This window comes from Osmia lignaria, chromosome 12 (assembly GCF_051020975.1).
Source record: "Osmia lignaria lignaria isolate PbOS001 chromosome 12, iyOsmLign1, whole genome shotgun sequence".
NCBI classification, from domain to species: domain Eukaryota; kingdom Metazoa; phylum Arthropoda; class Insecta; order Hymenoptera; family Megachilidae; genus Osmia; species Osmia lignaria.
Window position 1 is genome coordinate 8,506,466 of NC_135043.1, and position 15,077 is coordinate 8,521,542.

The following is a 15,077-nucleotide window of genomic DNA, read 5'->3' on the forward strand; positions in this document are numbered from 1 at the left end:
GACAACCACATCTAATAACTGTACTTTATTAAAATCCTGCGTAATGTCATCATCGTTAATCCTACTTCTCGAAATAAAAAAATAAAACGAAGAAACAGTATTCAAGGCGTATTTGCATATCCATGGCTCAATTTATCATTTCATTCCCTCTACACGTATTCCTTTAAATCATTCTCTCAATTGGTTATCGTAGATGAATCGAGAGCTCTTTTAGATTCAGCCAGGCAGGTGTCTGAACCGAGTACTATTAAATAATACAGTTCAACAGGGTTCTGTATACATCGCGTAATACGATTAACCGCATCACCGTAGGATCCCTTGTAGCCACGCTGTCGCATCGACGGGGGGTCTTCTAGCATTAGATTCATAATCTATGGTCCAGGTTGGTTTACAGCGTTCGTTATGTTAGCTGAATGATTTACGGCGTCCAGGACGCGTTTAACTGGTGATGGTGATTACACGGTCACGCGCGACTGTGCCCATTAAACGTCACAAAGCGGCAACAAGTATTCTATCGTCGTTTTCCGTCACTAGAAGGTTTCTAGTTGAAAGGGGGAACGTGACGAGTACTTTGCAACCACCGAACGACCTTTTCTTCCATCGAACACGATACGGATCTGACGACAGATTCGAATGGAATTCCTTTATCTCTTCTGCCATTCTTTTTCGTATTTTCCTTTCTGTACCGTTACGCTGTCCTTCGATATATCGATGCTGCATCGATTCCCAGATTGCAATATGTCAGCTGAAACGGTCCAACGTTACCATCTTGCTATAATTCACATACTTGCATAGGTTACGAATCGACCTTTCGCGTAACGATCGTATTGGATCGTGATGTCGGTTTTCGTGGTTAAACGCGGGGGAATAAGTGTCTTTTGTAACAGTTATCGCTGATGGTAGTCGAATAATAAACAACTCGAACCCGTCGATGCTTTTCTAATGATTACTATCACATTGGATAGTAAATTTGTAACCTTCGTATGTTTTTTTCTTTTAAAACAGTTGTTAATTTTCAAGTGCTAGAAATGCTTAAGTTTTGTCAGAGTTCTTTAGATTTGCTTGAAATTTCCGTTCTATTTCCAAGAGATTCTTCACAATTTTTCCAAAATTTACAAAGTGAGTCTTCAGATTAAAAATAATTAGGAGAAACCAGGTAATATTTCTTAGATATCTCATCTTCATTTGACTTTACACGACTTATTCCTTCGGACATCATTCGTCATCCCCCTCTGCGATCAGAGGTCTGAAAATTTCAGAACAAATCGCACGATAACCAGAGCTCTGTTATAAATCACGGGTCTGCTCGTTGCCGTTGCAACGGTACACCGAGGAAAAAAGACATTTCTTTTTCCGAGGAACGAGAAGGTGGCACTTTCTTGAATCACGCTTATCGGTCGTTCGATGAGTGGTTACATCTTAATAAGGAGGCCAGAGAAGCAGCACAGCGGTGCGAATTCATCGCCTCGGCTCGGCTGTTATTAATGGCCCTGGTCTTGTTAGCGATTTTCGCAGGGGCACTCGGCTGCCACAGGGGAAAAGATACACCAGTGATATATTAATTTATTAACTAGTTTATTTATACAAGTTAAAGAGGCCCCTCTACGAGCGCGGACACGGGGCCCCTGGGGATTCGACCGGCCAGGAACCGGCCATAACTCAATCCGTGGATCTTCCAAGTCCCCGTTGGCACTTTCCTACGCTAAATCATTATACATCGGTGTATCGATTGTATCTCGACGGTTGCACGTGCCTAACCAACCTCTCTAGTAGATTTTAGACCATCATGGGTCGAATTGTATCTGCTTGATACTACTGTATATCTACTTAATACTTCGAATAATTTAATTTCGATTTTCATTTGAAATTTGAAAATTTTTAGAAACATAACAGAATTGGAACGATTCGAAACTGTAAATTTATTGAATTGAAACGATCAATTTTAAGAGTGTTAAATAATCAACACTGATACATAATATTAAACCGAAATTTGTCTCCTGTTATCGTCCTCGAGCGATAAGGATGCACCGTGAACACGTAAGAAGTGGTCCAGGAGGCTAGCAGCCTTATGTATCCTTCTCAATTTACGGGATACAAGTGCACAGCCTCGATTCGAAACAGGAATTGTATGTGCAAATAACACAGCGAATGCGGTACACGAATCTGATTCGAGCAATTGCTGTTATTGCGATTGCGATCGGAGTCATTAGGTTCGATAGAAGAACAGCTGCAGGTGTAACTGCAGTGATAAGTGCAGCGTGTGGATAATACGGTTCGGTGCTTTGGTTCAGAAGTGGTGTCCTTTGCTTTGTGATTCCGGAAAATGATACGGGAAGAAAGTGAGCACATGCGAGTTGTTCGTAATGGTTTTATAGTAGGAATTCTTTGGTAGAAGTTGTGAAAGTTTCTTAAGATCAGTGACATTTTTTAATGCCTGATATGAGTATTCTTAATCGTATCATTAAAATATTAACATCTATCACACGAAAATTCAACTCATTCAGAGAGGTGATCCTTGAAGTTTGTTAAGATCAACCGAATTTATAAACGTCTTTGATAAATAAATCCTCTAATTAGCCAGTCCAATTAATCCGAATTTCTAGAAATAAAAGGCAAGGAAGAATCAGGTCCCGGAATTCAGAGTAAAAGCATCTGGAGGATATTTACGAACGGTCGATTATCTTGCCCCCCTTCTAAATTCATCCTGGTGGTTATCTAAACGGAGACCGGATCATAATTTACCTTCGAAGGAATATCAGTGCCATGGGGAACGGACGCGGACTGTGCCGGGCTGCAGGATGCCGGCAATGGTAATTTCCCATGGCCGACTATAAATTCTTAGACGCGATTCACCACATCGGTGGTACCTGCGTATCGTTCAGTCTAGTTACGCAGGATTTACTTGGCATGGTTTAGCGACGCCGGCGTTCCATGGCTGGTTCGACCTATCGAACAAATTAGCAGAGAGATAAGGTCGACAGAGACGAATCGTCTTGCGCACGATACAATTATCCTTGCCTCGCTGCTTTCTGCCTGAACTTCTTCGAGGTAGCGATGGCTACTCGATACATGTATACTCGTTACCAAATTTTTTTTTTTTTTTTTTTTTCAACCATTTCAACAAGCTTCAAAGTAGCTTTCTACAAATTTTTCAAATATTCCGTCGGCAACATACCTATTAGAATGTTAATATATTATTTTCTTAACAGTGAGTAGGTACTTTTGATCGATAGACTGTATTTAAACTAAAGAGAAATTGTTTCCGGGTAATAGAATAAACATCATATTAACGTGGCTGATTATAGATTATGTAATATCGGTGAAAGCGAAAGACGCTTGGAAAATTCCATTTATTTTAATTTATGTATTCCAACTGATATTTTTTGTTAAAAAATTTGAGTGCTTACTTTTTGTCGAAGTACAGATTTATAAATCTGGATTATTATTGACCCGACTATCATCATTGAAAGATTAAGTTACTTGAAAATTCCTGTATCGTTAAAAGGACGAGAAAGAAGTATCGTCGTTTCGAGTATCGTCTTGTCTCTCAATCCAGCCTTAAAGAAGCGATCACTCGTTCCTTACACGCGCACCGTACTCTCAAAAAATTAAAGAAACATCTTGCACGCTGAATGTCCCGGTCATTAAGAGACACGTCTCTGCCTCACACCCCGAAAAAAGGCTTCAAGCTGCGAATTTAGATACTACGGTCGCCTAATGATCGCGAATCGCATATATTCGGGCACCCACGTGGCACGAGAATTTCATTCGCAGGGTATCTCGTTAAACAGGGGGGATGAGAAAAAGGAGAAGAAGGTGAAATAAAACAGAAGACCAATATTCTTTGGAGTTTCCTCGAACCGGTCGAGTCACTCGTTCGACACGCGAATGTCTCACATGTGTGTTACCTCGATATCTGATCGATTCAGATGCGACTTGTCACCTGACGAACATAAACGTGGGACGGCTTTCAGAGAATCATTTATGTATCAAATCTTTATAAAAGAAAGTGGGGTAATGTCGTTTGATCGTTTGCCTACAGTCTTGGGAAAGTCGAGTAAGAGCTTTAGTTAAGCTCCTTAATTAATTAAGCTTCATCAACCGTATCAGAATCATCTAAAATCTAAAGGATTGTCTTGTGCTATCTTTTTTCTTCTTTTTCTTAGTTTAAGCCACACGAGGATCCAGCCCGTGATTTTCTCCTCTAGTTGAAGCAAGTTTTTATCCTTTTTTCCTTTCTTTTTCTTCGATACCAGTTCTCTCGCGTTCGTGGTTACTCGCTTTGCAAGTTGCTACGTTTGACTCGCATAATTTAATCCACGAGCAACGCAGAGCGGCTTGATTGCAAGAACTGGGAAATTTTCATAATCGCCTTGATCATCGTTGGCTATGCGCTCGTGCTATCGAGATTCTCTGCTCGATTTGCCTCTTAATATCAAGCGGACGTGTATGGGCTCTCCTAATCAGACCGACTTGTCGATTAAGAAGAAGATAGCGGTGAATTTTTATCAGCTTTAATGTCAATGACTGTTACGAGTTTTTCTTTCATGTCTTGTTGCACACGGTTTGCAAATACAAAGCCTTGAAACAATTATTAGGAATTTAAACTCTTTGTACGAGAGGGTAAAACTTAGAAACGTATTTCACACGATCCAATGTGTTCATCGGTCAAGGGTGGGCCAATCCAGTTACTTCAAATGGATAAGAGGCAGAAAACGAAAAAAAATGTGTCAGATTAAGAGGGGATGGGTGTTCGATATGCTGAGAAACTAAAAGTCTTTCCATTGGGTTCACCAGAAATTGATAAGAAGCGGAACGTTAACTCTTTGTCGTTATCCGAAGACTGTTCCTCACTTTTGTTCGTTTTCTGCTGCTTCTCTTCTGGTTCGCGCGTTGCTGTCGTTTATTTTCGATCGTTCCGAGCCTGTGCGGTCCGGATTACTTTGTCACGTGTGAAATAAAATTAGCACCTCGCCAGACCGTATGTACGCGGATTTATTAGCTAATGGAGTTGATATTATCGCGAGATAAGCTTGAACGAGATATGTCGTAATTTTTAAGCAGTTCTTGGCTCGTTGAAACTCAGGAACATGCAAATCGCTCGATACTGTTCACTGATAAACGTTTTCTTTAATGGATCTGTTCTCTTTGAGGATTCAGTGTTTTTTAGACCGATCAAAACTTATCGTTCGTGTCTTTACTATTAGCGAACCTTTTGTTGAAAACATCGGGAAGATTGAAAGATTTTAGAAGGTATTACTTTTTACTGTTAACATGTACTTATTTATAAATCAATGAGATATTATTAAAACGATTAGAAACTAATAATCGTTAGAGAAATCGTTATTAGAGAAGCTTACTGTACATCCATATGTATTACATTCCATATAACCCTCGTTACAAGTAATTTCAATTATTCTTTAGTAACTTAGATACGTCTCTCTGTTCCAATCGCTTTGAAAATAAAGATCGTACATCGATGACAGACGGTGAGGCTCGCGTGCAAAAACTTGACCGTTCATCCGGTTGTCCGGTCGCGTCGTTCCGCTTTTAACGAGTTATGAATTCTGTCGGTTCGCGACACGGCCAAGTAAACATTTATTAAGAAAGGTATCCTCGTAAAGTCTCGGGTAAGCATAAAATCGAGGAAAAGAGGCGTTGTATCGGCTTTAAGAGGAATGATTTTCAAATGTAAAAGGATGAAAAACAAGGGGAGAAACGAGGCGAAACGAGAATAACACAGCTGCGTCGAAGGAAGTGGCTAGGGAAATAAGAAGGCCAGAAATTGATGTGCAAGAAGGAACAGAGAGAAAAAGAAAAAGTATAAATAACGCTTATAAGATGAAGGGGCGGTCGGTCGCTAACTTAATTAGTGAAATTAACGGGGCCGCTCAGCATGTTCGAGCTAACTGCGGCAATATACGCGTTCGAGATATTTTCCGGCTCTTAAAACGCTCACATTATGCGCTTGATATAATCCGTACACGTACCGGTAACGTGCTTTCGAATTAAACGACCGATTAACACGTCCCGCGAAAACACGGGGCGCGCTTGAACTTGTAATACCCGATGCCGGCATTGAAATCACCACGATACCACGGGTAGAATCGTGGAACACGATACCAAAGAATTCCGCCAGAAAATGTGGACATTATAGATAGCAATGGGATGATAACCGAATCGTTCCAAGCGTTATTCGAAAAGAAAGCAGAAATTTCTGAAAGTTTCGAAGATCTTGGAAAATAATAAAATCTCTGCGATACCGAGACTAGAATTAGCTTCAATGATATTGAATATTCGATATATTTGATTCCGATAATCGTGCTTCACTTTCGCATCAACGAACTGATAAATTTCAGGGTCGATCGCCGATCAAAGTATCGAATTAGCGACCCTAAAAATTAATCGAAAGCACAGCAACCCACTCGTGAATATATTTTCATAAATTAGGATTCTTCACGCGAGTGGTCCGTGAATTTTGGAGACCATCGTGGGCGTACGGCCCCCGTAATCGTCGAAACAAAACGAGGTAATTAAGAGATCCATTACGCAGGCCACTCTCCCTGGACGGTATATTATCTATTATTAATTCAATCGACGGGGGCCGATACTCTTAATTACCTATCCGCCGTGACTTTCGTTGATTTCGATTCTCCAGAAGATCGACGAGTTCCAGGAATATCTTTGCCGAGATTTAGGTCCTCCATAGTGGGTTGGGTCGTACAAAAAAGCCTTCTCTTGGAATTCTCTGTTACTCGACTAATGATGCTTCGTTATTTTTATATTCCACCAGTGTGTTTCTTGCTTTTGACTGGCTGCCTACTTACGCTTGACAGCGTATCTGGAAGTCGATACCACCCTGATTTATCGACACGAATTGTCCTTTGATCGAGGAACATAGATCGTCTCATTATGTGCCTTTCTTTAAAAGGGTGCATCGCTACGAAATGTCGAAAAATATGCAAAGCTTCAAACATACTCGATTCGTGCTATAAATTTTACTTCTCGGTTCTTAAACAATTCTATACATCTTCAATTCCTAGCATCAATTTAAAATTCCTCTTATCTCTTCGAAGAACATAATGGATAAATGTACGTCTGATTACTTTCTTCAAAGCCAAGTGCAACAGTAAAAATTTTCGTCTCTCGAAAAAATCCTTAAGGCAAGGTCCAGCATCGTTTTGAAATCAATCCTGAAGGAACAATCACATTATCCATGGGATCGAAGAAGCTTCAGGCTTCGATTGTACCTGGTTGAATAGATACACGCTACGTAACAAACTGCTGGTGATTCTTTGCTGCTCGTAAATCACTAGTTGCATTCTGCTTTCTCGATTTTTCCCACGTGGAGGCTTTAATCCTTCCCGTTAATCATGAGAAATCGCGGTGCGGGCAGCCTTCCTGTTTCCCCTAAGACCATCCACGATCAATGGCGAGCCACCAGCGTATACCTCTGGTCTCGTGCTTATGGTTTTTAATGCCGAGATGACAAATACGGTGTATTTAGCGATATTTATGCGAGCGGATCACGTCAGCTTCCGCTCACTGGACTATCCGGATTATCTTGTCCTAATGAAATATCGCTTTGCCCGTTTATCGCTGCGTAACCTGCCGTAACGTACCGTCGCGCTTGATATTAAGTTACTCGGAAGCATGGGACACCATAGAAATTAAGAGAGGACACGTATCGCTGGACGTTAAAGAACGAGCGTTACGAGAATTTGAAAGTAAATTTGGGGATTTTGGGGATTTTGTCGATTGGTAGGATTTGGATTTGAATAGCGAGATAGGAAAGTAGAAGCTCGTTGGACAAGCGTTGAAACACAATCGGTCGAGCATCCTTTCCCGAAGACAGAGAAATCGAAACCTTTCTCACGTCTGAAATTTGTTCAGTTCGCGCGTGGGTGCGTACCAAGGTTCGCCTGCTCTCCACTTTTTCGCGGCTGTTTTTTTCTTCTCGAACGCATCAGAGAACCCTGGCACAAGGTTGCGACGTCCCTTCTGCGGGCCGAGCATAAGTTATACGCGTATTATGCGGCTGCCGTGCAGCCGGCAGCATCACGAAACGGTAACACGAGAAACCGGACTCTTCTTCTTCTTCTTCTTCTTCATTTTCTTCTTCTACGTTCGCGTGCACGCTTGTGGGTGTAGGAAGTTGCGCTGCTACCTCGAAGACGGCTCGTTTCGTCGATTTCCACTGCGATAAAATCCGCTACCGCGCCACTGTTCCTTTGCGAACACGCCTAATCCTCGTAAAAATGTCCGCGATTCCGGCGAAACGAAACCAGCTCTACCCCCGTGGGTCCCAACGTTCATGGGACGACCATTACACGGTACCTTCCTAATTTGGAGCTTTCTGACAGTTCACCGGCCTCGTTATCGCTCCACCATTGTTCCGTCCTCTGACGAATGGGTGATAAGAGTGACGTGTTATCAGTTATGGGAACAGGCGGCTAGTTCTAACTAAACTGCAGATTGTTTATGCCAATGCATATACCAATATGTCTAAAAGAAACTAAATTCTTTTTCTTAGTCAAAACGTGAAAGTTACATTGAATAGTAATAATTTAAGACCGAAAATGTTCGACTTTCAAAGACTTATTAATACGGTTCCAATAGCATGTGATTAACTGTTAGGCACGCGGTCAGTGGCTGGAAAGAATCCCACGATAGAATGTAAATTAATAGGTCCCCGATAAAGGTTGGAAATGTTTAATGAAAAGACCATTAGTTTGATAGAGAGACGGCCGGCTAATAAAACACTAGCTTGACACAGAGACCATTTATCTTCTATAGTTTTGTAACCTGTCTGTGAACACACTTATATGGGGACGCGTGCGTATACCTCGATTAAACAGTTCAACGAATGATTAGAGATTATCAGAAGCGAAGAAAGAAACGTTAGGTTAATAGTATCACATTAATTATTTAAATTTTAGTTAAGCATATTTTGATGACGATTCCTATGTAAATGAGCTTTCTCATCTTAGCATAGGCTACGGTGATCGTGGAATAGGGCCGATCGTCGGTTTGTATCGCTCGAAATTCTCTGCCGATTCGCATCCATTACCCCGTGTACGCCGCTAAAAGGTGTAGGGCTCCTTTTACAGCGCATTCATGCGGTTTACAGCGTGACAGGGCCACGAGAAACGCCACTGTTGAACGCCATACCGCGCTGGTCCGCAATAAATAGCGGGCTGGTCGCGGTGACAGGACAATCCTTACCTACTACGACCACGTGGCCGAAGACCTGATCGTTCGCCACGTGGGAACAGTTCCAACGGTGATGTCTGAACTGATGCCGGCACTCGCGAAGGCCCAGCTCCGCACCCTCGCCCACAGCTGGCATCGCGTGCGGTGCTTTTCTGCACTGCTCCCTTTGACTCTTTGCCAGACCGGGAATACGGCCGCAAACGGCTGCCCCGACCACCACTGCACCGACCACCCTGCAATCAAATTTTATTTATTCGTTTCATTGTTCTTCGTCAAAATCCATCATTTTGTGGGTCATTTCATAATTTCAAACACGGGTGCAATGACATCTTAATTAAGGTCCAAAATGACCATAATCCAAATTGTCCGTTTTCCAAGGACTAAAGTATGACCAATGAAATTTCGTTTCTCGCATCAGGGTTAATTATAAATGGGTATTAATATACCGAGCTACAGGGTTCAGAGATATTAATTGCATACAAAAAAGAGACATCCTTTCTAATTATAAATTCTTCGTATATCCTTAAATTAATTTCCAAACATTCTTCACAACGATTTATTTCTTTTCCACTACACCACAAAAATCCAACCAAAGTATTAATAAATTGATGTATCAACTACAGTATTTCATTGCTCTTATAATTTTTAATGATCTTTAATATATGCATAAATCTCTTAATTCCTACACGATGAATGTTCATAATAAAGATCATAATTTTTAGTACGAAATACGAATTCGAAACGTTATAAGTTTTTTATAGAATTTATGTTCACGAAACGATGGTTCCTTTTTCTATCTTCGTTAAATCAATTTTTTCTCGGTAACGTGGTATCGTTTAGCATAGAACATCGCGAGATCGTGAAACGACGACCAGTAGTGGGTTCAGCTGATCGAACGACGAATTAAATGTCGATAAATTTGAACGTGTGAAAGCATCGACGAGCTTGACGACGAGGAATCAGCGAGGCCGGTGTCGACCGAGTCGTTCATTAGCATTTTAAGTTCCCTCGTTGTCGTTGTTGTCGTATTAGGTACTTCGATTCCGGTGGTACATACGTTATGCATCGTGGCTGCGATGTCGTGGCAAGAAATTAACGACTCCTCGATCTTTTTATCCCACGTGTTTAACCGAGTCTTTTATCCATCGTAGGTGCTTCCTGGCAAATGGTTGCAAATGGTAAAAACTTGCGAATTATTCGCGAACATATCATCAAGATTTAAATCATTTTGAAAATGGCCGTATATAGTAGGACTATCAAAGTGTTGGTACTTTTTGTAAGCACCCAATACTTGGATATTAAAATTTGATAACTACATATATGGCACCTTTTGAATAGAAGAATGACATTGATATCTTGAAGCAGCTAGACCCGGAACGATTAACTTGAAGATTTATAGTATTCCTCGTTTCAGAGAACCTTTGACGGTTTTCTAAAGTACCTGACAATCACAGTTTCCAAGCCGGTCGATCCTCTTACGATGGAACCGACTCTAATCTAATTTAACCGTCCATCGAACCGAAATGTTTCACCGTGTATTATATAATCTGGGCGCACGTTTCGTATTAAAAGTTTTATGCCCATCCGTCATCTGGATGGACCCTCGTTTCGACATCTTCACGAGACAACCTGCGAGACACGATCACGGCATACTAAAAGCGATTACCTGCCGACAAGCTGAAACGTGATACTCTCAACCTCCTACTGGTCCATTGCGTAATTTACATCCCATAAGTCAACCTTTTCATGGCGATGAACAGGGTTTTCAGAAAGCGTGGACACACGCGAAGGTATCCCTCGTGAATTCTTTTCCCGTCGCAGTGTCACCAAAATTTTCTTCAACAAATAACGTGCAGAGCACAAACATTCGAAGAATGCATCAAGATTTTTCTACAGGTCGTTTCTAAACTGTATTCTATAGTTTGGTGACTCCACTTCTTCTTGAGATGTACATATGGAGTATAAATTTTCCCCAGTTGACAATTAGTTTCGTACAAACAAGCGTTAAACTTGAATATGTCAAAACTTTCATCGTGTCGCCCTAATTTCGTACTTGGACTAACATTAGGGGGTAGTTTGTCGAACGATACAATTGCTTTTTATAGAGAAACATGAATAGCCTTGAAAGAGGGGCGAAAAGGAGTAAGGGACGGACAGGTTGCATTTCTGAGAAGCATGAAATTGCGACGATTACGCCGCGTCCCCGAGGCGAGAGTTATTTGCATTGGAATGCATCGCGCCACTCGGTGGCCGAAACTCACCACGCGTTGCAACAATCTACAGGCCGTTCCAAGGAACGTGAGAAGCTGCCACGAATGGCGGCCTCGTGCCGTGCGAATACGAGTTGAAAAGAAATCTCCCCGAGGGCACGTCCTCTCTCGTAAACGAGGAAGACGTTGACGCCCGCCGTGTTCCATGATTTTCGCCCGCGAGAAGACATAATCGCCAGGCTTCCTCCGGGTGAAGACGTTCCGTGTTAACGATCTTGACTCACGTACATATCTTCATGGATGCACGAATGTTTTCTGTACTGTCGTTTCTCAGTTTTCTTTTGCCTGACCTTTCATCTCGTCTGCCTTTGCTTCCTGAGTTAATGAGATTCTTCTTTTTTCGTGGCTTTGATTAAAGAAACGTTAAATACTCGTACTTTGAATAATCCTTATTAACGTGCCGTATCAGTCATAGTTATTTTCATTGTACGATTAATTTCTTGCAATTTGTAATGTCACTGCACCAATTATGTAGTTCATTAATTTTGTAGCAGATACAAAATCGTAATATGGGAAATCCTTGAATTAAATTTACGAGAGTACAACAGCGTGAAAAGTTGTACGTTGATGGTTTATTGCACGTTCATTACGTCATTCATTATCCCTAATTAGTAACGCTTAATGTTACGGCGCGGCAGCCGTAGGGCACGTCTTCAACGAGCGAGTCATGCTGATACTAATTATTCATTTGTCTTGCTTGCCAACCGAGTAATTACAGTCTTCTCTAATGCAATTACTTCACGCAACTTGGTAGTTTTCATCTTGATCTCTGCGCGAGCGAAATCTATCATATATTAGAAATTCGTCGGGCACGAATAAAGAATTTTTTGGGGATTTCTTTATCCAAATTCTTTGCAGTCCATAGATCACCGATCAATGATCGAACTAGAATTTCATCGTATCCGTTTAAGAGGTCGCTGCAGAATGCAAGATTCTTCGCTAACAGATGCTGTGACACAGATTTCGCATCTTGAATTCTCTTTGAAAGAATTTCCGTGCCTGTGTTTCGTTCTTTTAGTATGCCGATCAGGTAACCGTGAACAACGGACTCGTGTGCATGATCTCCGAGGCAATACCTACGTAGCCATTAACGCGTAATGTATAACATTACACCCTGCTCATACGGGGGCTAATGGTGTGTTATTTGCAACAGGCCACTTCAGCACCCGTAGGCCACCTTCTTTAAAGCCGCTGTCACAACGATTTTTTAACACTTTCGAATTCGCTCCAATAAATTCGTCTTATTTATAGATCAGAGGAATTTCAAGTCGCTTTATCAGTAGAAACTTCCTTCTGGATCGTTGGGTAACTTTACAGAGACTGTGATTTGCTTGTATCTTGTTATAATCGATCGGAGGTTTCCTTCGTACACGATTATTAGCAATGATAGTACTTTCAAATTTATTTCAATAAGAAATTTTTACATTTAGCTTGAAGAAATTTTAAGTTGATGATAAAAAGTTCACCAAAATAATTGCTATTTAGGAATTTTAATGTTTTAGCAAATGAAGGAGAACTAAATTGATCAAATCTCCAGTTAACATCAATTATTTTTATCCACCGTTAAACGACACGATTTAAAATGGAAGCAGCTTACGGAAGGTACTTACTTACGTGTATTAGAATTGCTTACAACCCACACATTGCAACATCGTTGATTATTTCCCTTTTTTCCAATACATCGAAATTACATTGAAAGTTAAACCCCTATTAACCGGCTGCTTTACCTGTGACTCGTTGTAATTTGTGATCATAAAGCGAGAGATCGGACGATCTTAATATGATTTATATTTAAATTAGCTTTCCCTGTTCCGTGAAATTCAATGGTCGATGGAAAGTGAAGCGGACTAAACGCGTAAATAGGATAAGTGCAGGCCGGTGTAAACATAAGTGCTCTGAGGTGGCCCTCTGGCCGATCTGCACCCTTATTTATTATAATTATCAACGATTACTGTGATTATTGTGTTCTCGTAAGCGAACTGAATTTTCTGTTATAGAATTTTTCCCCAATCTGGATGCTTTCTTTGTAGATAAGACTTACAAGAAACTTACACTTTAAGTTGTTGGGAATATTTTATTTAAATCGACCGGCTTTATTCATGAGGGTTGATTGAAATTGAAGTACCAAACAATAATGCTATTAAAATAATTAAAGCGATAGGAAATTATTATTAGTTAATTTTAAAAAGTAAACAGCTACAAAGAAATTTCAAAGTTGATTTAATATTCCAAATGTTGCAATCATTTTCCACACAAACACAAATTAAACCCGGAAGTCTTGATTATTGATCATAGGACAGGTGATTATTTTTATGACACGGACTATTGGTACAAAATCGTAGATTATCATCGTTAGCCAACTATTCACATGTAAGTATCTACCCAGTTAACTATTCGCATTAGGGTGCACTCGTCTTATTATATTTACCATTACCGTCATATCTTGAACTATAACCATTAAATTAAATAATTTTACTGCATATTTTCAACCAATTTTTTCTCAGTAAAATACATTCTAATGGCACATTTATGGTGATCGTTTTTGTAAGTTGTTTATAAAATGTGAACTTGTCGCATTAATCTTTTTTAACTATGGCTCGTTTGGTATTATCATGTTGCACCAATGGAAATGGAATTCTCAAAGAAACTTGTCGTTTAAATCGAGACCTACATCGATCGCGGGCAATAGCCCTAAGAAACGTTGGAATAGCAAATGCGAAATCAGTTGTATGTAGCAAGCTCTTTCGATGATATCTCGATAGTTGGTGCCATGGGTGACGCTATGGGAATTCTCCTGTTATGGATCTGAATGTTACCTGGTTACTGTATACAGTCTTGTGAGAAAATGTTTACATGCTAGCACGTGTAAAAACGAAAGATTGAATCTCCTTGTTGCTGAGATTTCTAGAATTCTGTATTCTCTGCTTCTCGTTCCAGGAGGAATGCTTTTGTCAAGATTCTATCGACATTTATTGTCAACGTAAACGTTTCTTTGAGATGAAATTCCTAACTTTGGTTAGCTTATATCGTGTAGGTTTGCTAGGAAGAGAGATCGGGATCCCAGTAGCAACTTTGTTAATTACAACATTCGATGTGTGTACACCAATGATTCAGTGCGTTGATACAATCTAACATCGAACAGGATCCGTAATGTTACTTGTTTCTTTCATTTTTACTATTTAATGGAACGTTTTGTAAGCTCCTTGTAACGGGACGTTGCTTTGGTTGAAAATGGAAATATTGAATTCCTGGTAATTGCAAAAGAAATTGAAAGGGTTTGCAAAGCATGCACTGCCGTAGAATGTAAATTTCGTGTCTATGCATAGGCATGGAGATTGAACGAGCTGATAAACTGTAGGATATTGAAAATAACAGAAATTATCAGTAGCGTTCTTATCGTACGGATTGAAACTTTGTCGATATTCGTTATCGAAACGATGGCGAAATAACACGTTTGCAACTAAATTTTCTAAATATGTAAATTCATAGCATGAAATATAATTTCTTGAGGGTAGATGTATCCTTAGTTTCATTTTGTTTGACGGAATAATTTGAGCTCGTATATTATTAGAAATAACCACGTTCATTCTTTAT

The 15,077-nt window shown here is 40.3% G+C and overlaps 1 protein-coding gene across 3 annotated transcripts in view; it reads right to left on the reverse strand.

Moving 5' to 3' along the window:
* LOC117602762 (protein Wnt-7b) overlaps positions 1 to 15,077 on the reverse strand; it is a 58,728-nt gene that overhangs the window by 14,870 nt on the left and 28,781 nt on the right. For all 3 annotated transcript variants that reach the window (XM_034321180.2, XM_034321179.2, XM_034321178.2), the window contains exon 2: positions 9,226 to 9,446. In XM_034321180.2, the coding sequence (XP_034177071.1) occupies positions 9,226 to 9,446 (221 nt within the window). The remainder of the gene's footprint in view (positions 1 to 9,225; positions 9,447 to 15,077) is intronic.